The sequence below is a fragment of the Prionailurus bengalensis genome, chromosome E3 (assembly GCF_016509475.1).
Source record: "Prionailurus bengalensis isolate Pbe53 chromosome E3, Fcat_Pben_1.1_paternal_pri, whole genome shotgun sequence".
Taxonomy (NCBI): domain Eukaryota; kingdom Metazoa; phylum Chordata; class Mammalia; order Carnivora; family Felidae; genus Prionailurus; species Prionailurus bengalensis.
This window is the reverse complement of record NC_057357.1, coordinates 19,932,622-19,955,892: the sequence shown is the minus strand read 5'-3', so window position 1 is coordinate 19,955,892 and position 23,271 is coordinate 19,932,622. Positions and strand designations below refer to the sequence as shown.

The window sequence follows — 23,271 nt, the reverse complement described above, 5'->3', positions numbered from 1 at the left end:
GCCAGAGTGACGGACGGGATTTAAACATAAATATAAATATATCATTTTCTCCTAATTACAAAGTTGGAAACGTGCTTATAATAAAAAAAAAAAAAATTGATGGGACGCCTGGGTGGCCCAGTCGGTTAAGCGTCCGACTTTAGCTCAGGTCACGATCTTGCGGTCCGTGAGTTCGAGCCCCACGTCGGGCTCTGGGCTGATGGCTCAGAGCCTGGAGCCTGTTTCCGATTCTGTGTCTCCCTCTCTCTCTGCCCCTCCCCATTCATGCTCTGTCTCTCTCTGTCTCAAAAATAAATAAATGTCAAAAAAAAATTTTTTTTTTTTTTTAAATTGAAAATAAGTAGGGGCTCCTGGGTGGCTTAGTCGGTTGAGCATCCAACTCTTGATTTTGGTTCAGGTCGTGATCTCATGGTCATGGGTTTGAGCCCCTGTGTTGGGCTCTGCGCTAAGCGTGGAGCCTGCTTGGGATTCCCTCTCTCCCTCTCTCTCTACCCCTCCCCTGTTCAGACTCTCTCTCTCAAAAATAAATAAATAAACTTAAAAAAAAAGTAAAACAAAATGGAGAAGAAAGTTCCCATAATGCCACCCCCAGAGAGAACACTGTTAGTAATTGGTGACTATTTTTCCAGACTTTTTTATGATTTTTTTTTTTAATTTTTGAGAGAGAGAGAGAGACAGAGCGTGAACAGAGGAAGGGGCAGAGAGAGAGAGAGGGAGACACAGAATCCAAAACAGGCTCCAGGCTCCGAGCTGTCGGCCCAGAGCCTGACGCGGGGCTCGAACTCACAAACCGCGAGATCGTGACCTGAGCCGAGGTCGGGTGCTCAACCGACGGAGCCACCCAGGCGCCCCTATTTTTCCAGACTGTTTGTAGGAATATTTGCACACATGCACAGAAACCATTTTTTTTCAATTGGACGTATCCTACATGTGCATCTTTCGACATGCTTGGTTTTGCTTAAACGTATGTCTTCCTATCTTTCTGAGTAAGGGCGCGAGAGCTACCTCGTTTTCTGTGGTGGCTGCTCAAGGCTCCGTTGGTGCCACTCGACGCACCATTGAACCTACCTCTTCTTGTTGCACATTGAGATCCTTCTCTATTGTCAAGGATCCCTCAAGATCATTCTCTATTATCAAGGATCCCTCCATGACCTTCGTATATTAGGACTGAGGGATAATTCTCAGAGAGATTTGGTCAAAGGGTGTATATACCCTGTTCATTTCTAGCCCATCGTTTGTCATCTCTGCCTCCAAAACGCATCTCCAAATGCACCTGCTGTCCCCACCTCCGCAGCCACCTCCGCCTTCCCCCACTGCCGCTGTACCTGTGTGCCCTGTTTCCATCCTGGCCCCACCTCTCAAATTCCACTCGGTACCCAAGAGCCCTAGTGATCTGTTTTTTTTTTTTTTTTTAATTTTATTTATTTTTATTTGAGAGAGAGAGAACACGACCAGGGGAGGCGCAGAGAGAGAGAGAGGGAGAAAGCGAATCCCAAGCAGGCTCCACACTGTCAGCACAGAGCCTCATGCCTCCTGACCGTAGAATTTGGAGAGTGGGAAGCCTTCTTGTATTTACGTCCTTCCTCTCTTCCGTTTGGTACCGGCTGCCGGTGTTTGCAGTGGTATGCCATTCTCAGAAACCATATGGTCTCTGTACGTCTCTAGGATTCCACCCATTAGACAAGAGCTTGCTTCACAGATCTTTCCTGGAGAATTTCCCTCTATTCCTGGCTTCTGCTGAGATGTCTCCAAGGATCCATGAGTCCCATGTCTCGAGAGAACCCTCAGCATGATTGAATACCCCAAACTTTGGATCCTTTCCCAGTAACTAGCAAAAGGTTGTCCAGCCATGCTCAGGCTTCTCTCCCGAGCGTGTTTTTCTGACCGTGAATCTCCTCATTGTAGCATCCTTTGCAACCTAGATAGGCTGAGAGTTGCCCACATCATCAAATCTCAGGTCCACGCGCCGCTTCTCACGTAGCCGTAGACACAGTTCGGCTAAGATCCTGCCGCTACGTCATGGGACTCCCCCTCCCCTGGTTTCCGTAACACGCTCCTTATTTCCCGAGTCCCCACAAGCAGCACATTTGGTGTCCATCATATTTCTACTGCCGGGTTCATCTAAGATGGTCAAAGTATTCTAATGCCTCTCCACTCTTCATGAGCTATCACTGACTCACAGGGTCCTGGGGTTATTAGGACGTGGACATCTTTGAGGAGTCGTCACTCGGCACACCACAGCCGCTAGTAAGTTTTACTGGCCAATCACACATATACGGCAAGCATACTGATTGCTTCCCGTTTTCTCAGAGCTATGTTCGATAACACGAGCTCTGCCGGGAGTATAGCTGGGCTGACCAGACCCACTGGTTTGCCCAGAGAGTCGAGTTTAAAATTTTTGTCCCAGGGTAAGCCCTTTATCCCTTTCAGAAGGATCCTGGTCGGTGATCCATTTCCTGGTCTCTCCAAGTGTAGACCTTCACGTTTCGCCTTTCGTTTGAAAGTCTACCGTCTCACGGAGACGAGACACAGGTTGAAAAAAAAAAAAAGGCCAACCGAGTGCTAAATCTTATGACGTCTCAGGTGCTTCTAAACATCCTTCAGTACATAGGATAGCCCCCCCACAACTCTCTGCCAGACACTTTACCGTCTGGAATTTCAGGATCATTTGGGGACCTTTGGGATTTCATATTCAAAGTGTGGTCCCTGGACCAGCAGCATTAACATCACCTCGTTAGAAGCGCATCTTCTCGGGCCTCATCCAGGACCCACCGAATCGGAGACGCTGATGTGGGGGGAGGTGGGACCCCACAGTCTGTTTACAGGAGCCCCAAACCAAAACACTTGTGACGCACACCCGCGCACACACACGTACACTCTTAGTGACATCCCAGGCGTGTGACCACAATTCATAACTGTAATTACCGCCCTGCTGGAGAGTGGCTCGTTTATCCCTTTCATATCTTCCGAGCGATGACCACACGTGTGTCAAGATGATTCTGGTAAATGTTCGTTTGCTGGCAATAGTCCCTCGGTTCTAATGATCCATTTTCAGATGAGTTCTTCTCAAAAGTAACATATTTCATTTTTTGCCTCTCTTCTTGACTTTTGGCAGGAGCTAAGAAAAAGCCTGGAACTTAGCGTAAATCTACAAAGGAAACAAAAAGACGATTCCAGCGATGAGTATGACTCTATCGAAGAAGATGTGCTCTCGGAGCCAGAGCCCGAAGAGCAGGTGCTGGGGGGCCACCGCAGAGATGACCCCGCCCCTTCCAGTGGGGACGCGGTGCAGAAGGACGTTCCCAAGGACCAGGAGATGGAAGGCCGCCCTCCCCGGGGCCCAGACCCCCTCGTGGTGCTGGAATTTAACCCAGCTTCCAAAAGTGAGCTCTGCCTTATGTGGCATTTCTTTGCCTTTGGTGGCTCTGGGCCTAAGAGCAGGACTTGTATTTCCAGCAGGGCTTCAGGAGTTCGGTCTTGGGCAGACCGTCTCGCAGGCCAGGGAGGTATGTCCATCTGGTCTGTCTGCTGATCGCGAGCCACAAAGGCTCCGAGAGGCCTACAGATGACCCTGAAATCCCAAATGGCAGGTGTCTGGCAGCTAGTTTTGGGGGACTAGCCTGTGCATTGTAGGAAGTATAACAGGGTCCGCATGCCAACTGGCTAATGCATACTGGCTTCAGCAAAAGGGACTAGATTGGCTTGGTGAACGGAGGAGACCAGGGCTGTCATGGGACTCTTGGCCCCTCCTCCCCGCCCCCCCCCCCCCCCCCCCCCCCCCCCCCCCCCCCCCCCCGCTTCTCTCTCCTCCACTTCCTCCCTCTCGTCTCTGCCTTCATTTGTCCTGGGACCCTCCTGAGGTGGGCTCTCCACATAACTGACACAGAATTGAGACACTGGCTTTATGCCTCCCTCAGAAAATGGATTTTTCTTCCCAAAAGCTCCAGTGCAGGTCCCAGGCCTGGCTCTTGAACCCACATCGGGTCACATCTCTGAACTAGTCACCGTGGCTCTGATGGACCAGGTCCAGCCAATAAGGCCTTGGGTGCGGTCACTGCCAGCCAAACCACATGGACAGGTAGTTTCCAAAGGGAAAGTCAAGGTAAATCTGAGGAAGGAAGGAAGCGTGCAGGACAGACAGAAACAGCAGCTGTCCACGAGGGGAGGTTTTCCAGAAAGGACCCTGGAAAGTTGAGTAGAGAAAACAATTGATGAGGGGGCAGGGAGGGGCCTACCTGCCACAGTCCCCGTGCCCGGGCCCGAGCTGGCTTGGTCTGTGCCCGTCTTCCTTCTCCATTCTGAGCACATCCTTCTCCAAGCTGGCTGTGCCACCTGCTCTGAACCAAATATCAAGGCCAACCAGCTGGGAAGCGTGAGTGACCCTCAGGGAAGAGGAACAAGAGAATGTTTGAAATCAGACAGAGTGTATCAGTCTGCTCCTGCCGCATAACAAAGTACCACAGATGCGCCAGGAGCTTAAACAGCAACAGACACTTACTTTCTTACAGTGCTGGAGGCTGGAAGTCCAAGGTCAGGCTGCCAGCAGGTTGTTTTCTCCTTCAGCCTCTCTCTTTGGCATGGACATGGGCATCTTCTCCCTTGTGGCCTCACCTGGTCTGCCCTCTGTGTGTGCCTGTGTGTCCTCATCTCTTCTTCTTTTACAAGGACACCAGGCAGATTGGATAAGTGCCCACCCTAAGCGACTCATTTTTCCTCACTAACCCCTTTAGAGACCCTGTCTCCAAATACAGTCACAGTCTGAGGTCCTGGGGATTAGGACTTGAACATATGAGTTGTTGCTTTTTCTTTTAATTAATTAATTAATTAATTAATTAATTTTTGAGAGAGAGAGAGAGAAAGAGAGAGGGAGAGAGAGACCAGGGGAGAGGCAGAGAGAGAGAGAGGGAGAGCGAGAATCCCAACCAGGCTCCACGCTCTCAGCGTAGAGCCCAAAGCAGGGCTGAGACTCATGAACCGTGAGATCGTGCCCTGAGCCGAATCCAGGAGTCAGACGCTTAACCCACTCGAACCACCCAAGCGCCCCTTGAACATATGCGTTTTGGGGAGACATGGTAACAGGCAGCCCTGGGAAAACCCACACCCGGTGGTTGTTGCTTCCAGAGAGCGAACATTTGTCCCTCGGGCGTGCTCTCATTGTGTGCTCTCACCTCCAAACCTTTGCTTGGGCCGCTCCCTCTGTCTAGATTACCACATCTTCCTTCCACCCCGAAGCCTGAAACCTGGCTCCCTGCTTTCCCCTCAAGACTCAGCTCCGGGGCTGCTGCTTCCAGGAAGCCTCCTTTGCCCTCCTGGCCCGGCCAGGTAGCTCAGTGCCTTCTCTGCTCCCATATGTGTCATCATGGTGCTGGCCTTGCCCCGGACTCCCAGGGGTCTCTCTCCCCCTCTGGCCTGTGAGCTCTGCCAGGGCACAGACCAGCGCTTCCCCTCCGTTGCCTCCCCAGCGGACAGCACTCATCTGGCACGTCCAAGCCACCCGGGAAATTGGTGTCAAACGCATGAAAGCTTTATGCCCACCCACTGGAGTACCCCGCGGTGGGGGAAATGTTAACATACTCATGAGACGCGCTGGGGCCGCGACCAGTGGCTTGCGTTTTCTCCAAGGAGTGAGGAGGGAGGGGGAGGGCTGTAAGGAGACTGAGCGAGCCCCCCTGTCCTGGAAACAGAGGGCACGATAGTCACTTGTGGGGTGAAGGACCAGGCCACAGACAGCTGGACCCCCGGCACCGTTTTGCGAGCGATGCTGGAGCGTGAAACAAAAAGAGAGAGAACTTCACTCTCTTGACGCTTGGCGTTTTCGAACAATTAGATTGTTTGGCAGGCCCCATGCTGGCCGCGGCGATGTCTGCCCTGGAGACATGTCTGCTTCATCTGGAGCCACAGAGGGCTGATGCCTGCCTCCTAGGGATGTTCTCCCTAGTGATTCTCCCTAGTGATTCCCCAGCAGGAGAACCCACTCACAGAGAGGAGCAGGCGGAGGTTGAGGGGCCTGTCGCAGGGCCCCCCCAGCCCCCAGCGTGGGATTGGAGTTCTGAACTAATCCCGAGCATTTACTCAAAACTAGTCAATAGTGTCCGGAAAAGACGTGCTTGGTTCTGGGCTGTTCGTTCCTTTTTTTTTCCACCGGACGCATATCACGCCCCAGGCACTGTGCTGGAACAAAAGAGGCCCCGGTCCCTTCTCCCGTGGCCCTTAATCCTAGCAAGGAGAACACACACACACACACACACACACACACATCACAGTGATAACAACTGGCAACATTTGCAGAACTCTTACTAACGTGTGCCAAGCACTGTTCCAAGGACGCGAAGTCCTCACCACAACACCAAGGCAAGTCCTGGCATTGTACCTGCTTTACCGATGGGGAAACGGAAGCACGGAGCGGTCAGATCACTTGCCCGAGGTCACACAGCTAGGGAGGGGCAGAGTGGGGTTGAGTCTGTAGGCATCAGAGCCCAGAGCCTGAGCTCCTAATCACTAGGCTAAATAAATAAACCAGATCAAGTTATAAAGCAGTAGTTGGGCTTTGAGGAGTCAAAGCCCTCTTTTCCCTCCTAATTGAAACAAATGAGAGATGGGTTTGGGAATCTGCTAGAAGGAGAGCAAATGGTCCACCTTTCCAACTGAGAAGAGCCGCATTGCTGGCCACTCAGTGCTGCCCGCTGAAGTAGACAGACCCCGATCCCAGATGTTGGCAGAGCTGGGTAACTAATGGCACCAGTGTGATGGCGGGGGAGTGGGGCGCGTGTGCCCTGAGGGTGAGCCCACTGGAGGAACGAAGCGAGTGGCTGGGTTGAGCTCTGATGGCTTCCTGCCCTCCCTGTCCCGTTCCATGTGTCCTCTTGTCCGTGAGGGCCAGCGCGGGAGTGGCACAGAGAAAAACAGAAGTTGTTTTTCCCCACACTGGAAAGGTGAAGCCAAATCATGGGCCAGCTTAAGAATTCAGGTAGGAGGAGAGCACGGTGCCCTCGAGAGCCTGGAACGTTGTCAAGATTATAAGACAGGACTCTGGTTGGGGGCTGGGGGTCAGAGAAGGACCTTGCGGGCTGGAAGGGTCAGAGGAGCCTTCTCAGAGGAGACCGTGGTGAAGCTGGGACGGGAATGAGGAGGGAGCAGCTGTGGGAACAGCATTCCAGGGGCAGGGGGTCGCAGGTGCAAAGGGCTCGAAGAGGGAACGAACTTGGCACACCCAAGGACAGAGAGAGGGCCGGTGCGGCTGGAGCCAAGCGAGCATGTAGGGAGCGAGGTTCATGAGGAGGCTGGTGGGGGTCCCAGGCCACCTTCCATGAAGACTCAAGGGGGTTCTGGATCCTTTGGAGCCCTAGAAAATATCCTCGTGTAGACTCTCGATAGATAAGGCAGGCCTGGGGGCCACAGTTTCTGGAAGGTCATCTTATCCAGAGGAGGCGGTGGTAGACAGGGATTAAGGTGGTTCAGGGCAGGGCTCCAAGCCAGGCGGGCCTGGTGAAAACCTGCTTCCATCGCTCCCTGGCTCTGTGACCTTGGGCCAACAACCTGAACCTCAGAGCCCTATTCTGTAATAGTATGTATTAGTCCTCTGTCGCTGCTGTAACAAATCACGACGAACTCGGTGGCCCGACACAACACAGATTTATTACCTTATAGTTCCATAGGCCAGAAGTTTGACATCAGCTCACTGGGCTAAAACCACGGTGTCCGCAAGGCTGTGAGCTTTCTGGAGGCTCTCGGGGACAACCTCTCTTGCCTTTTCCAGCTTCCAGAGGCTTCTGCATTCCTTGGCTCAGGGTCCCTCCCTCCGCCTCCAGAGCCAGCAAGGTCAAGTCTCTCTGTACCTTTCTTCCAGATCCTGTCTCCCTCTCGCCCTCCTTGTGTGCCACCCTCTTCTCTGTGCCTGTGCGAGTGCTTGGGTTTGTTTTATTGTGGCCAGGTACACACGGCACAGATTTACCATACTCACCATTAAGAGCACCATTTGGTGTTATTAAAGACAGTCACCATGACCACGATCTAGCTCCACAAGTTTTTCATCGTCCCAAACTGAAACTCTGTCCCTCTTCTACTTTTAAGGACCCTTGTGGCTTCCATTGGATCCACTGGGACAATCCACAATGATCTCCCTAGTTTCGAGTCGGCTGATCAGCACTGTTGATTCCCCTTTGCCCTGTGACCTTGTGTCAAGGCATCTTTGGGCCCCTCCCATCCACCCCCTGCGATGTCTGGGGAGGGACCTGTCCCCGCAGCTGAGCACTCAGGGGCCTGACCTCAATCAGTGCTGGCTGTCGCTGTTAGCAGCAGCTGCATATTTTCGGCATGTGGGGAGAGAGTCTTGTGGTCATTTGCCCCGTCCCTTCTTTGTCTTGTCCCCTGTCCTGAATGTCATCCGTTGGGTCCTGCATTTCAGGCCAGCCAGGGAGCAGCGAGTTCAGAAGTGTATAGAGAAACACATGTCCTTCATCAAGTCCACAGCGGAGGGTGGAGAGGTTGGTGCGGGACACCCCGCACCTTCTGAGCTCCCAACAATCCCATGGGGCCCTGGATTCTGGGACTCCCTCTCCTCTGGGCCCCCCCGAGGCCCCCGGGATCGCTCTGCTGGGACTCCAGTTACATGGCACTTCAGCAGACAGTTCCCTGGTTTCCTGTCTTCCCAGGTCAGGAAGTCCCGAATCCTGGGACCTTGACTGATCTCCCTGCCGGCAGGGTCTGTTCTCCTCAGCCGCCAGCCTTGCTGGCCTGCAAAGCTGGCCTTGTGCCCGCTGGTCCCAAGCATGTCCTCTCGAGCTCTGAAACCTGTGCTGGACAGAGGCTCTTAGCGCCATTTCCCCTGAGCTGGAGCCATTTGCAGACCTTCTGAAGTCACAGGGGGGGGGTTTTGGTTTTTGGATTTTTGTGTGTTTTTGTTTGTTTGTTTGTTTTTTTGCCATCGCCACAAACCTCCTGTACTGTTTTAGCTGTTGTTTAAATCAGCACCTTTCTCTTCTTTCTCCATCTCCCTCCGTTTCTTCGCCCCTGCCCTTCCTTTCTCTTTCTTTCCTTTCTTTAATGATTTTCAGATTGTTCTAAGCAATGATATTAATGAAATCAAGGGGTCGATAGGCTGGTTACGTGTTTTTTCCATGCAGGTTCAGTTAAATAATCGCTTAAAAAACATTTGCCTGCACGGCCTCTGGCGTTGTTTCCTGTTCTGCCCGCGGTACAGGCACCCTACTTTGGGAAACGTTGACTTCAAAGCACGGCCTGTGTGCCTTTCACTGTTTGCACATTCTGTTCCCTGTGTCTGGAATGCCCCATCTCCGTGCCTCTGGTAACCTGTCAGGGCTCTCCTCTCTGTCTGCTGCATGCCTGCCGGCCACATGCTCCCAGCTGCGTGGCTCCTCTGTGACCCTGGTGCTGGAACCTTCTTCTGTCCCAGAAATGTTAAAATCTGAAAACCTACACCTAGAACGTGTCCTAGAAAGTTTCATTTATTTGCCAGGATGCGCTGCATAATTCACATCTCCATTCCAAACGAGCGTGGCGCCTGGCACAGGGTAGGGGTTCAGCAAGTATTTGTCGAGTGAATAAGTGAACGAGCCAACAGATACCCAAGCAGCATGCCCCCGCTCTGCTAGCGCTCCACGTTTGACATGTAAACCACTGTTTTCCTGCAGGTAGTAAGAAGGAGAGGAATTTGTCTGCTAAGCGGAAGGACAACGCTGAGGTTTTCATTCCCAGCAGACCTGAGTTGAACCTGAACCCCCAGCCCTCTGCTGTGTTCCCAGACCAGGAGAAGGCATGTTCAAGTAAGAGTTCTGGCAGCCTCTGAGCAGGGCTGGGGCTGGGCCTGGGACACTCTCACTGGGATGCCGTGATAGAGCAGTCTTGGCTGTGTTACCCTCTTTGTCAAGGCCTGAGCTCACCTTTCCTAATTGTGTTGTTAGTCAAGGTCTCCAGAGAAACAGAACCGAGAGAGAGAGGGAGAGAGAGAGAGAGAGAGAGTGTGTGTGTGTGTGTGTGTGTGTGTGTGTGTGTCAAAGTCCAATCTGCAGCCTGGCTTAGCAGAACCAGGAAGAGCCAGTCTTCCAGTCTTCCACAGGCCATCGCACCGGAAGGGTCGAAGTTGCCGATGAAGTCCGGAGGCCGTCTTCTGGAGAATTCTCTCCTACTTGGGAGAGGGTCAGGCCTTTTTGTTCAGTCCAGGCCCCTCAACTGATTGGATGGGGCCCACCCACATCATGGAGGGTAATCTGCCTCATTCTCCAACTGAAACGTTAACCTCATCCCAAAACGCCTTTCGGAAACCAGAGTAGTGTCTAACGAAATATCTGGGCTCCCTGTGGCCCAGTTAAATAGACACATTAAGTCGACCATCACAGCCACTTGCTCATTCTGTAACCAAGATGTAGTTCTAGTTGAAAACCTATTTCAGTTTTGGTTTTGCTTTTAAATTGTTGTTATTTTCTACTTTATATGGATCATGATACGCGCCAACGGTACTAAATTCCAATAGTACAAAAGAGGTTATGGTGAAGTCAGCCTGTTGCTCTTCTAATGGAGACGAGAGGTCACGTTCATTGAGCACTTCCTGTGAGCCGGCCACCGCTGTCAGCTTTGTTATGTCATTCGTAATAAATTATGATCCTTATACATAGCCTCTGAGGGAGGCCCACAGATTGTCCCCATTTCACAGAGGAGGGGCTGAGGCCCAGAGCAGGCGATCAGTCACACGGCTGGGAAGTGGCCAGTGTCGGCCCCAAGCCCCGGTGGAGTGGCTCTGAGGAAGCCACTTGCTTCTGGTTTCTGGCATTCTGTGAATGCCAGAGAATTCAAGGCATCCTGGTGTCCCCAGGATTTGGAACCCTGGGGTGTCCCGGGCAAAATCCAGCTCCAGCCCGCCAGCCTTGCTTAAACAAACAGTCTGTCTGAGCCAGGGGCCCTGATCTCTGTCGCTGTGGCATTCCGTCCACACTGGGGATGCCACACAAGTTCCCTGGGCAAGTGGAACACCTCCCGGCTGGGGGATTCTGGGCGGGCAGGGCTGGACATCCGCGTCCTACCTCCGCTCCCCACCCTGGAGCAAGGGAGCCAGGTTCTTACATACCCCTCCCCGGTGCCGGGGGAGCCCTGCACCGGAGCTGTGGGCAGAGGTTTGGCTGAGGGGCCGTGGGCAGGGCTGCACCCAGGCATTATCTGATTAATTCTTACCACAGCCCGAAACCCACATGAATACAGAGCAAGGCATTTTAGGTAGCAACGTGATTTTGAAAAAGCGTCTTTGAGGGCAAGAGTCCGCATCAACCCGTGTAGTTAAAAAGTCGGACGGTGGTGGGATTTTTAGGCACAGCTGGATCCGGGTGATTAAAAGCAGCAGCCTGCCTCTGCCCATCTTCCACTTCAACGTTCTTTGTGCCCGTTGTGCCTGGGCAGGCTCTTAAGGGTGGTGAGATGGCCACCAGCAGCCCATAGCCCAGCAACACTGGCAGAAAGCAAGCCTGACCACCCACTAGCTCTGTGACCTCGGGCAGGTTACTTAACCTCTCTGGGCCTCATTCTTCGATCTGCAAACAGGGAGAAGAAGAACCCCCTCATCTGAGGGTTGCTATCAGGATCAAAGAGCCGGAGAGATAGGCCACGGTCACCTGGCCGAGAACAAGTGCTCAGCAGGGCCATCAGGCACTGTTCCCACGGAGGCCAGCAAAGCCTAGGAGCTGCTGTCGCTCCCAGCTTGAGTCGGGGTGGTTCTGTGAAGCAGACACTGGTGCTGTCCCCAGAGGCAGAGGCAGTGGGTGCCAGGCAGCAAATTCCAGGAAATCCCTCTGGATAGTGCTTCCCCCTTCTCCCATTTCACAGGTGGGGAAACCAAGGTTGAGAACGAGGAAGTTACTTGCCTGGAGTAACGGGACAGCAAAGCCACGATTCACACCCAGGCTCCAGGGCTCGTGCTCTGGATGGCTGTGCCGGGCTGCTCCTCCCCCCTCCCCCCTCCCCCCACCCCGGGCTGGCTGGTCATGGAGGCCTTGCAGGCACCTGGGGGTGGGCCCTGACAAGCCTGGTGGTGACTCAGGCAGTGTTACAGCACAGGAGCCCTGGGTTAGGGGGTCAGGACAGTAGGCGGGGCTCGCAGCCAGCATCCTGGGTATGTGCCCTGGGCCATGGGCCAGGCCAGCAGGGGAGGCTGGGCCGTGGGGCCCAGGCCTGGGGCTGCAGGTCAGGGGCATGCTCCAGTCCAGTCCAGCCCAGCCCCGGGTGGGGTTCTGGGTAAGGCAACAGGTCATCTGTTGTCTTTTTGACCTCACCAGAAACCTGTGTGCTGAGCACCCGCTGTGTGCCGGCCCCTGATCCAGGCCTGGTGATCCAGTGAGCAACACACTTTTCCTGCTCTCTTGGTGTTGATATTTCGGCGGGCGGGGCTAGATAACAAACACGAAGATGGGCGGTAACAGCTACCACCAAGACAGCAACTGCACCAAGGCTGGCAGCGTGGTCAGAGGAGGCCTCTCCAAGGAGGGGGGACACGAGCTGAGACCTGGGTGAGGTCAAGGACTAGCCCTTTGCAGAAGGGAAAGCCTGTGCAAAGGCCCTGAGGTAGGAAAGAGCTGCTCAGTTGGCTCAAGAATAAGAAAGAAGGCTGGAGGCCAGAGCGTGGCGGGTGAGGGGCCACAGAGGTGAGCAGGGGCCGGGGGAGGGACTTGGCACTGACCTGCTTTATATTTGAACAAGGTCCCCGTGGCTGCCACATGGAGTGTGGCTTGTCGGGAGCCAGGGTGGATGTGGGACTAGAGGATGGGGAAGGTGGTGGCTCGTCTCTGAGTCTTACCAGTGGCCGGATTCCTGACAGCAACCGAGGAGTCTGTTGTAAGCATATCAGACTAGTTGTGCCATTTATCCTGAACAACCAAGGGCAAGGAGCTGGGCGGTGGGGAGCCTGCCGTGAGAGGACGGCAGAGCCGAGACCCGGCAGTGATGGGGGACTCCCTGGCTTGTCACTTGGCTGGTGCAGGTCCTGAGATCTAGCAAGGGAGCAAGGGAGACCTAAGTAAGCCAGGCCGCTGGATCTGGACAGGTAGTATTCAGTGCTAAGCCCACTGCAGGAAGGCTGGGTCTGATCTGCGTCCTGCCTCAGCGGGGAGTGACCCCGAACCACAACCAGACAGAGCCTGCGGGTGGTGGAGTTGTCTGCGTCCTACCCACACGAAGAGCCAGAATCCAGTGGGCGGAGTTAGGACCAAACTGGCTCCTGGGACTTGTTGGCAAAAGCCAGAGCCTAGAAAGATGCTTGCACTGGGGGGACCCGAGGAAGGTAGACGTGGAAAGGGAATCACTGCAGAAGTGATATATTGACAAGGGCATGCCAAGGTCACAGCCGCCGATAGGGTTGGAGAGGCCATATTTGTAAATAGGTCTTTCGAGATGTAGTCGACAGGGGTGAAGAGTCAGATGTAACCTGTAAGATGTCAGGAAAACGTGGTGAGTTTTGGATCTATCTGCTTTGGTTGGATGAAGGACCAAGAAGCTGGGAAGGAGAGAGAGAGAGGGGGGCCAGGGGACGAGATAAGGGCCCCGTCAGCTCTTGGAGGGCCAACAGCACGTGGAGGGTGCAGATGGTAAATCCCACGTGATGCTGTTTCTCCGACACCCAAACTGGCTCCGTTAACCGCAGCTTCAGGAGACAGACGTCTGGTCTGTCCTGCTGGGCTCACTGGGACTCCCCTCCCTCATGCGTGTGCCGCGATCACTAGATGTCCCGCGACTGGGTAATAAAGCGAAAAGCTGGCATTTACAAAGCACTGAACCGAAAGCAGCATGTTTTACAACACGCATGTCATCTTGCGTGTAATCATCTAAACCGCCCCGGGCGGCGGATGCTGTTAGCAACACCATTTCCAGAGGAGACCAAGGCACAGAGAGGTTGAGGGGTCTGTCCAAAGTCACACAGCCAGCGAGTGGCGAAACCAGTGCTTGAAAACCTGGCTTCAGAGTCTGCTTTCTTAGCCACGCCACCGCATGGCCCCTCGCGTGCCCGCTAAAGTGTGGCTCGCTTACGACGCACCCACGTCGGGCCGGTCCGAGCCGAAAACAAGCCTGAAATCACAGAACTGAGTCACAGGAGATACTTTTTTTTTTTCTAATTCTCATTAATGTCAGCATATAACTGTTAATATTCTCCAAGCTGAGCAAAATTTTAGTGCATCAACTAAAACAATTTTGAATAGCGTCTTAGTTTCCTACGGTTGCTGCTGTAACAAAATACCACAGTGTGATCGAGTCGAAGAGCAGAAATGTATCGCCTCACAGGTCTGGAAGCCAGAAGTCCAAGACTAAGGTGTCAGTAGGGGCCGTGTTCCTTCTGAAGGCTCTAAGCCAGAATCTGTGCCGGGCCTCCTTCTAGTTCCCGGTGGTCCCTTGACTCGGGGCAGTGGAACTCCAACCTTCACGTGGCGCTCTCCTGCGTGGGCATCCGTCTACGTGTCCAGATTTCCCCTTTTTATAAGGATATCACTCATATTGGATGAAGGTCCACCCTCGCGACCTCGTATTAACCCAATTATCTGCAAATAACCCCATTTCCAAGGAAGGTCACGTTGACAGGGCCCGGGGGTTAGGACCCCAGCATCCTTTATGGGGACTCAGTTCAACCCATAACACAGACCTTCATGGACATTTTGAGAAGCAGAGCTTAATTAATCAATCTATCGTCGGCCATTCTCCAGAAAGTTCTGGCATACTTTAACAAACTACATATAACCTGTGGCGTGAGACGAACACATACCTGAGGAAGTGAGGATGAAGAGAAAACGAGAGAAAACACGATGAAGCCAGGGGGTGAGCAAATGGGTACGTGAGGGCGGTCCAGTTGTGGCTGTGAGCTTCCGTGGCAAAGAATCGTGGATGCATATAAAAAATGTGTGTCATCAAAGTCAGATCACCCGCTGTCTCTGGTATTTGGTTCTTAGAGCGATTTGTCCCATCGACTCCCCGAAAGAAGACCCTGTCTGAGGCAATGGAATCTTCATTTTGAACAGATTTGGAGCTCAGCCTGTCAAATACATTTGGCCCCTACATAAGCCACATTTGAAGAAAGGAAAGTTGAAAACCGTGGCATTGTCCCCACCCTCGCGCTGGGATTACGGTGGAGCCACTTTTCACACGGGGATTATGTTCTGAAGGTCAGAAGTGCAGGTGGCCAAAGAAACCCTTGGAAATCTGTCAGACTGATGCTGAAGGGCAGCATGTATGTGTATATATGTAGACAACCCCAGAGCATCGTCTCTCCTCCAGGGTGGGAACAATTCCAGCTCCTTGGCTGAGCCCCAGATGAACCAGTTGGCTCTGTCTAGGGTCTGGGTTGCAGTGAAACTGTGTTTTTATTTTTTATTGATTTATTTATTTAAAAAAATTTTTTTATGCTTGTTTATTTTTGAGAGAGAGAGATGGAGAGCGAATAGGGGAGGGGCAGAGAGAGAGGGAGACACAGAATCCGAAGCAGGCTCCGGACTCTGAGCGGTCAGCACAGAGCCCGATGCGGGGCTCGAACCCACAAACTGTGAGATCGTGACCTGAGCCCAGGTCGGATGCTTAATCAACTGAGTCACCCAGGCACCCTGAAAATGTGTGTTTTTAGACTCTGGCATTGTGCTCAGGGTGCTGGGTGTTCACATCCCCAGAGGCACAAGGAACCTGAGACTTCCTGACGAGACAGTGACATCAAACCACCTCACCCCTTCCAGGCACAATCTGGACTGCTTATATGCTTTGTATTTGTGGGGCGGGCTTTTGAGGGTCACGCACAAATCAGCCTCTTTATATCTCCATGGTGAATGGCACCTTTTATCACCGCATTGTCGCTTTTTCAATCTAGTGATGCTCTTTGCCCTAAAGCCCACCAACTTTCTTTCGGTCAGTGTTTACATGGTGTATCTTCTTTCCTCCTTTGCTTTGAAACTCTCTCCTTCCTTACGTTGAAGTTTGTCTCTCATAAGCAGCATGTAATTGGGTTTTATTTTTATCCTCTAACAATCTACGTGTTTTAATGGGCACATTTAGTCCATTTACATTTAATGTAATTGCTGATATACTTGAGTTTAAATCTACTATCGTATTGTTTGCTTTATATTGGCTCTGCCTGTTTTATGTTCCTCTCTCCTTTCTTGCCCTCTTTTGAGCTGATTACTTTCTGTTATTCCTCCTTTCCCTCTCTATTAGCTTGTTAGTTATACATTCTTTTATTATCCTTCCAGTCATCACCTGAGATTGTGACACACATTCTTGACTTACCTGAGTCTACTTTAAATTAGCAAGTTTACCACTTCTCACCCAGTGAAAGGACCTCACAACTCTGTAACTCCATTTATTCCCCTCCCAACTTAAATGCTATTATTGTCATGCTGTTTAATTCTCTCTAGATTTTAAACCTCACTAGGTGACGGCATCGTCATTATTATCACTATTATTCTTAATTTTACACAGTAGCGATCTGGACTGCCCATGTTGTTAACCTTTCTGTGCCCTTCCATCCTGGCTTTTGCCAGGTCACCCTGACTCTCAGGCTGTGACCCCAAGTCCGTCACCAGCTCCGCTCAGCCTCCCAGCTAGCAGCGGCTCACTCAAGAGTCAACAGCTCCTTGTGGGTTCACCCCTCTGGGTTTCCTTCTCCTGCCTTCTTTTGGCCCTGTTCATTCTCCTGTAGTCCCTCACAGCCCTGTTCATTCTCCATGCCTTCCAACAAATGTCTTTTTTTTCAATCAGGTTTGTATAACACTTGGGCCAGCTTTTCTAGCTGTGCTCTAAGGAAGCGTTGGGTCCGGATTAACATTACCAGAAGTACAACCTATTGCCTTTTCTCCCCTTGCCCCTTTTCTTTTGGCCAAGGTCATAAAATTGAATTTGTGTCAATTAAATGTGCGTATGATGCATGAGAGCTTATTCCCCTCTGTCACTGTAACTGTCCTGGTTCTAATGAAGGGACCTCATGTCCTGTGTTACTCCCATCTCTACCCAGGAGACTTCCAGAGACCTGTTGTCCTATTGAGGGTGAAAGAACATTAGTCTTTAATGCACAAAGTTTACTGTCAAAGTTGTCAGAATGCTCTAGGGAAGTGATATATCTGAACCACTTTTCTCAGACAAGCTGCCAACCGTAGAAATAAAGTAACACCCTCAGTGTGATTGAATTAGAGGACCCTGACAGCCCTGTACTTAGCATTTCTGTCAGGTACCAGCAGCAGAAAGACCACTCTGCCGAAGTCCAGAGTCTTATAGTTAGTAGTTAGTCCGTGTTCATTATTAATAGCAAGTGACAGAAACCCAAACTGGCTAAAGCAACAAAGGAAAATGTATTGCTCACAGACCTGGAGAGTCCAGGACTATAGATCTGGCGTCAGGCATGGTGGGATCTAGGTTCCCGGATGATATCACCAGGAAGCTGTTTCTTCATCACTTAGCTCCTCTCTCCTCCAGTCCAGCAGGGTCTCAAACTTGGAATGTGCATCGGAATTCTTTGCCAAGCAAATGAAAACACGGATGGTTGGACCCAGCCCCAGTTTCTACTTCGGTGCATCTTGGAGCCTAAGTATTTTGATCCCGTAACAAATTCCGATGATGCTGAGGTTACCGATCCCGGGATCACACTTTGAGAACCACATCTCTAGTCTCAGGCATGGCCCACGGATGGCCCCCAGGGCCTCTAGGCTCTCTTTTTGCTGGCCCAGCAGCCCTAGAGAAAGGAACTGCTCCTTTGCTAATAATTCAGCAGAGCCCAGGAACCCGCTCTCCCCTGAACGGATCTCCCATCTCCGTGGTCACAGGGAAAGGCTGGGCGAGGAGCAGGGTCAGATCCGTCCAAACTCTGTAGCCTGAGAAGAGAGGGGAAGGGCTGGTTCCCCCGAAGAAAACATGGGCGCTGTGATGGTGTTCCCCTTACAGGAAAGACAAAAGCAAACTGCTCTTCATTTCATGTGCAAATTAAGCACCGAGGACATTTTGCTAAAGATGCTCCAGAGGCAGGGCGTGGAGCAAAGGGCTGTTATGATCCCGGAGGCAGGAGCGGAGTCACGTAGTCAGGGTGGCGCGGGGAGCCCTCATTGCCTTCCTCGGAAACCACGTGCATTCCCGGGGCAGTAACATGATGAGTGTTCGAGTCACAGACAGCACCTGCCCACGGAGAGGCCCGGAGACACTCTCGAGACAGAAGAACACAGGCCTTGACAATCCATGTGTATCAGCTATTTATAGCCACCCAACAAACTACCCCAAAATGCGGTGGTCTGAAACAACAGCCCTTTTTTGCTCAGACGGGCTGGGTGGCTCCAGAGGGAGCTGGTGGCCGCCTGGGCTGGATGGTCTCGGACAGCCAGTCCCTCGCATGACAGAGCATGGGTGGGGGAGGGGCAGAGAGAGAGAGAGAGAGAGAGAGAGAGACGGAATCTGAAGCAGGTTCCAGGCTCTGAGCTGCCAGCACCGAGCCTGACACGGGGCTCGAACTCACGGACCTCGAGATCATGACCTGAGCTGAAGTTGGACGCTTGACCGACTGAGCCACCCGGGCGCCCCCGTGTAAGTGCTTTTTGCAGACTCTGCTTGGTCTTGACTGTCCAGTGGTCTGTTGGCCAAAGAAAGTCACCAAGCTGAGCCCAGCTGGAGAAATAGACTCCACCCCTCGGTGAGTGATGTTGCATCGGGGGGCCAGGGAGGGGAGGAGTTAGTGGACACTGGTCACAGCCTCTTAGGCCATGGGAAGCGTGTGGCCTGGTGAGGCTGTGCTGTCGTCAGCTGCATGGAGGGTTGAGTACTCAGGTGTAGACCATTGTGCCGGGTGTAGCCCCCCTTCCCACCTGCCAGTTGAATTTTAGAGGCGAGTGTGGGCATCTCAGGATGTTATTTTGTTTTATTTTTTTTAATGCTTATTTGCTATTTTTGAGAGAGAAAAAGAGAGAGCACAGGGGAGGGACAGAGAGAGAGGGAGACAGAGGATCCAAAACGGGCTATGCACTGACAGCAGAGACTGATGTGGGGCTCGAACTCACGAATTGTGAGATCATGACCTGAGCCAAAGTCCAGCACTTAGCCAGCTAAGCCACCCGGTCTCAGGAGTTTAGGGATGAGTGTGGGCATCTCAGGACAAAACAGGGCTAAGTCAGCTGTTTCCCTGGACCTTTTGCCACGCAAGTAAGTGCACAGTCTCCAAGCTGATGGTCATGTGACCATAGGGAGTAGGGGTGCCCCATAGAACCCAGAGGGCTTATAACCCATCTAAAGCGGGCCCCACTACCCAACTCCAGCATATCATCCCCACATGGGAAAGCCGACTGGTCAGAGGTTCCCAGATCATAGGATTTTTTTTTAAAATGTTTATTTATTTAGAGAGAGAGAGAGAGAGAGAGAGTGAGTGAGTGGGGGAGGGGCAGAGACCGAGGGAGACGGAGAACCCCAGGCAGGCTCTGCAGCTGTCAGTGTAGAGCCTGATGTAGGTCTTGAACCCCCAAACCATGAGATCATGACCTGGGCCAAAACCAAGTCGGATGCTTAACTGACAGAACCACCCAGGCACCCTGTGTTCCTATGATTTTTCAAGAAACTCCAGGAATTCTAATTATCAGGTGGATTTCCTCTTTAAAAAAAAAAAAAGAAAAAAAAAAGCTTAGCATCTATTTCCAATAAAAAAAATAGTAAAAGTCACACGACACACATCTGCAGGTGGTTTTGGCCTGTGGGCTGCTGGCTTATGATCTTTACGATAGACCCTTGTTATTCTCAGATGTAGTATCTGCCCTTCCAGTGGATTCCCAGGCGACCTCAAAGGTCCCACACATGCGGTAAGGGATAATTTTGCAGAGACTCTGACTTTGCGTTTTTTGGAGTCCCGGCTGGCAGATGGGAGCAAGTTACCTGGCTCGTGAGTCCACCGGGAGCCCCGCATCCCCCTGTCTTCTTTTGTGACATGTGTTGTATTCGTGGTAAATCTCCCATGTTGATATGCTCTTTGTTTCTCTGTAAGAGAGAAAAAAAAGGCAAATTTCGGTGAAGGGAAGAGAAAGTGAAGTGACCAGAAGAGGGATGGTTTTCCACCAGAAAAGAGCAGTGTGGGATAAATTAAAATGTGCAATTTGGTTCCTGCTGGTGGCACAAATTTATTGTGTGAATAAATCTGCCATTCTCTAGGTGTGTGATGAAAATAAATCCACCCCCCTGTGGGGTTCAGGCTGGTGCGAAGCTGGCTCACCCAAGTGAGCGATGAGAGCGTCAAAACGAGTTAAAAGGTGGTCGCCGCGTGTGTCGTGAGGAAATGCACCGTAAACACAAGCTGGTCAGCAGAAATGGGGTTCAGGAGGACGCCGGCACCGTGTGCAGACGTCTCTCAGAAACCACGGGCGGGGAAAGCTCTGGGAACGGAGCTGCAGGGTTGACCTTCACTCGGGAAGAGGGTGATTTCATTTTTCAAAGCGTCTTCTTAGCATAATAGGACTCAGAGGGCACAGGCAGCCGGAGATGATCCTGTTGCCAGGGGAGCATTCCCTCCCCAGTGAAATTCGCTTGGGGCAGAAGCGTTTGTGTAGGCAGAACTGGACCCCACTGGAAGAACACGCCGTCCTCGATATGCTTTTCCAAGAAGAGGCGAGCACAGGGGTGCAGCGACCGAGGGCAGAGGGTTAGACTCGGGTGCACCGTTCCTCCCCAGCCCCAGACCACTGAGGCACGAGAGGACGGGCCACCTGCGCACGTAAAGACAGTAACAAGGCAGGGGCACCACACAGCTCCTCGTAGACCAACTTTATAAGCGCTCCGTGCAGGAAATGGAGAAGGAGCTTTTGTTCTGCTGGTCTTGGTGCTGCCTGAGCCTTCCACCAACGTGGGGGTTCTCACCCCCACTGTTAGAGCCTGGGCACACTTGTCTCTTATTTATAGACCTTGGTCCCTTATTTATAGCATCCTCTAGAGCATCTGAAGGGGCCTTGAATTTTTTAGCTCTGCTGCACTGCAGCTGATGGAGGAAACGGCATTGCTTTGGTGCTCTTCGCAAATACCGAGACCGACAAGCTCTGGGGTCGAAACGACTTTCCATACGTTCCTTTGACAAAAATCATCGTGCCAGTCACCCGGCTTGTAGCTTGAGGCCCGTTGGGCTGACATGGCCTCGGGGCTGCATGAGAACCCAACCCCCAAGCCCAGCCCACCTCAGGGCCTTGGCACCTGCTGTTCCCTGGCCAGGAGCAAGCCCCCTCCCCCCCCCCTCCGCCATAGGGGTATTCACAGGGCTCACTGCCCTTAGGTCTCCGCTCAGATGTGGCCTTCCCTCACCAGGTGCCTCAAATAGTGTCCACTCCCTCAATCCTCTCCAGCCTTTACCCTGCCACTTGTCCCCCACCTGCCGGTAGGTCCGCGGTGCACCTGCGTGATCCGTGTCTGTCCCTGCGCCACGACTGTGCGCTCTGAGGCAGGGCTGTGCTGTTCTACCAGAGCAGCGTGTCGTTCCACAGCCTAGGGAAGGTCGAGAGCCTGCGTCATTCATGCGTTTGCCTTGCGGGAACCCATTTCCGCTTCAGCCACCCTTGGGGCGACCGTGTGGATTTTTCAATTCTAGCTTCGGTGTAACTCAAGACCGAGTCCCCTCCCCCCAGCTGCTTCCAGGACCCGAGCCCCGCGAGGCCCCCTGCGTCCCCCCAAGGGGGCATTTCCACACCCCCATCAAGGATCCCCACCCCCATCAGCATCTTAAGCCCTAGCTGCTACCAGCCCTTGTGTTCTTTCTGCTCGGTGTTTGGGTCGCTGGGAAGAAGGGCAACCAGGGGAGACCATAAAGCAGCCTCGACTGGGGTGAGCAGAATCCCGGGTCACTTATCCAGCAGCCCCTTACCTTCCTGTCCTGAGGAGCGGCGTCGGGGCAATGATGAGGGGACAGTACGCCAAAGTCAGAAAATGACCCACTTGCTGTTTATGGCCCAGGCCGGCCATCTGCAGCCATGCGAGGTTCCTTTGGGTGCTCTTGACCCTCGTGGGAGAGCAGCTTGGACTTGTCGTGGCCTTGGGGTAGGCCAGCCCCTTGGGTTCTGTTGGCCTTCATAAGGTGTCTTAAAAACCAGGCTATGTCATGAAATTCAGGGGATTTCACATAGATTTCTGATTCTAGCTTTTCTTGGGGGGAAAAAAAAAGGCGACGCTAAGCGTGTAGACCTACATGGGGGCGCCTGGGTGGCTCAGTCGGTCAAGTGTCCAACCTCAGCTCGGGTCATGATCTCACGGTCTGTGGGTTTGAGCCCCGCGTCGGGCTCTGTGCTGACAGCTCAGAGCCAGGAGCCTGTTTTGGATTCGGTGTCTCCCTCTCTCTCTGCCCCTCCCCCGCTCACTCTCTGTCTCTGTCTCTGTCTCTCTCTCTCTCTCTCTAAAAAATAAGTAAACATTAAAAAATTTAAAAAAGGAGTGTAGCCCTATATGGTAGGTGCTGGCTGGAGCTGGGCTGTGGTCCCCGGCCCAGGGCATTCAAATTCACAGCCACTCCCTGGGTGCCTGGTGGAAACTGATACTGTTCATGTTAGTTTAGCTTTTCCATAAAAACCCACGGCCTCCCATCAACCCAGTGCCCGGCCGTCCTGGAAGCCAGCCCAGCGGAGCTGCTGGGTTTCCGTGCCTCTCCTCCCAGTGCCATTCTGGATGTCGCTTCCAGAACTCTGCTTCAGACCCCACGTTCTGTAACACAACATAGCAGAAGGGTCACGCGCTCCAACAGGAACCCCCAGTGCTCCACCCGGATGGTTTACCAAGGTCGTAAAGATGGAGGGATGCTATTTTATGCATCCCAAGAGGTCGTACCTGTGAATTCCCACTTGGTTATCTTTGACATCACTTAAATGATGCGGTCCAGTCGGTGCTGTTGAATTCACATCTGTCTCCAGCACGGTGCGTTCGCGCAACCCGACGGCTCCGCTCCGATGCCAGAATCACATCTTGGACCCAATCTGTCCGAACTGAGCCCCTGCTCTCTGCTCCCAAACCTGCTCCACCCACAGCCTTCCCAGCTCAACTGTTCCTCTCCCCCAGCCACATCCCTGGGTCCTGTCTTTACTATGTCCGTGGGATCTGAGCAGCCTGTGTCCCGCCTCTGCCACTGCCTGGTCTCCCTGCTGTCACCTCCACCTCCCTTCATTCAGTCTGTCCCCCACTCAGCGCCTAAGTCAGGTCAAGCACTCCCTTGCCCTAGAACCTGCAGTGGCTCCCCATTTCACTCGGAGCAAGGCCCTGAGTGACCTGGCCCTACCACCCCCACTTAGGCCTCCTGAACCCGTTTCCCTGGCTGCACCT

At 52.7% G+C, this 23,271-nt stretch overlaps 1 protein-coding gene across 3 annotated transcripts in view; it reads left to right on the top strand.

Annotated features, from left to right (window-relative positions):
- LOC122471525 (katanin interacting protein) overlaps positions 1-23,271 on the top strand; it is a 194,466-nt gene that overhangs the window by 95,201 nt on the left and 75,994 nt on the right. For all 3 annotated transcript variants that reach the window (XM_043560246.1, XM_043560244.1, XM_043560245.1), the window contains exons 8-9: positions 3,116-3,383; positions 9,651-9,782. In XM_043560246.1, the coding sequence (XP_043416181.1) occupies positions 3,116-3,383; positions 9,651-9,782 (400 nt within the window). The remainder of the gene's footprint in view (positions 1-3,115; positions 3,384-9,650; positions 9,783-23,271) is intronic.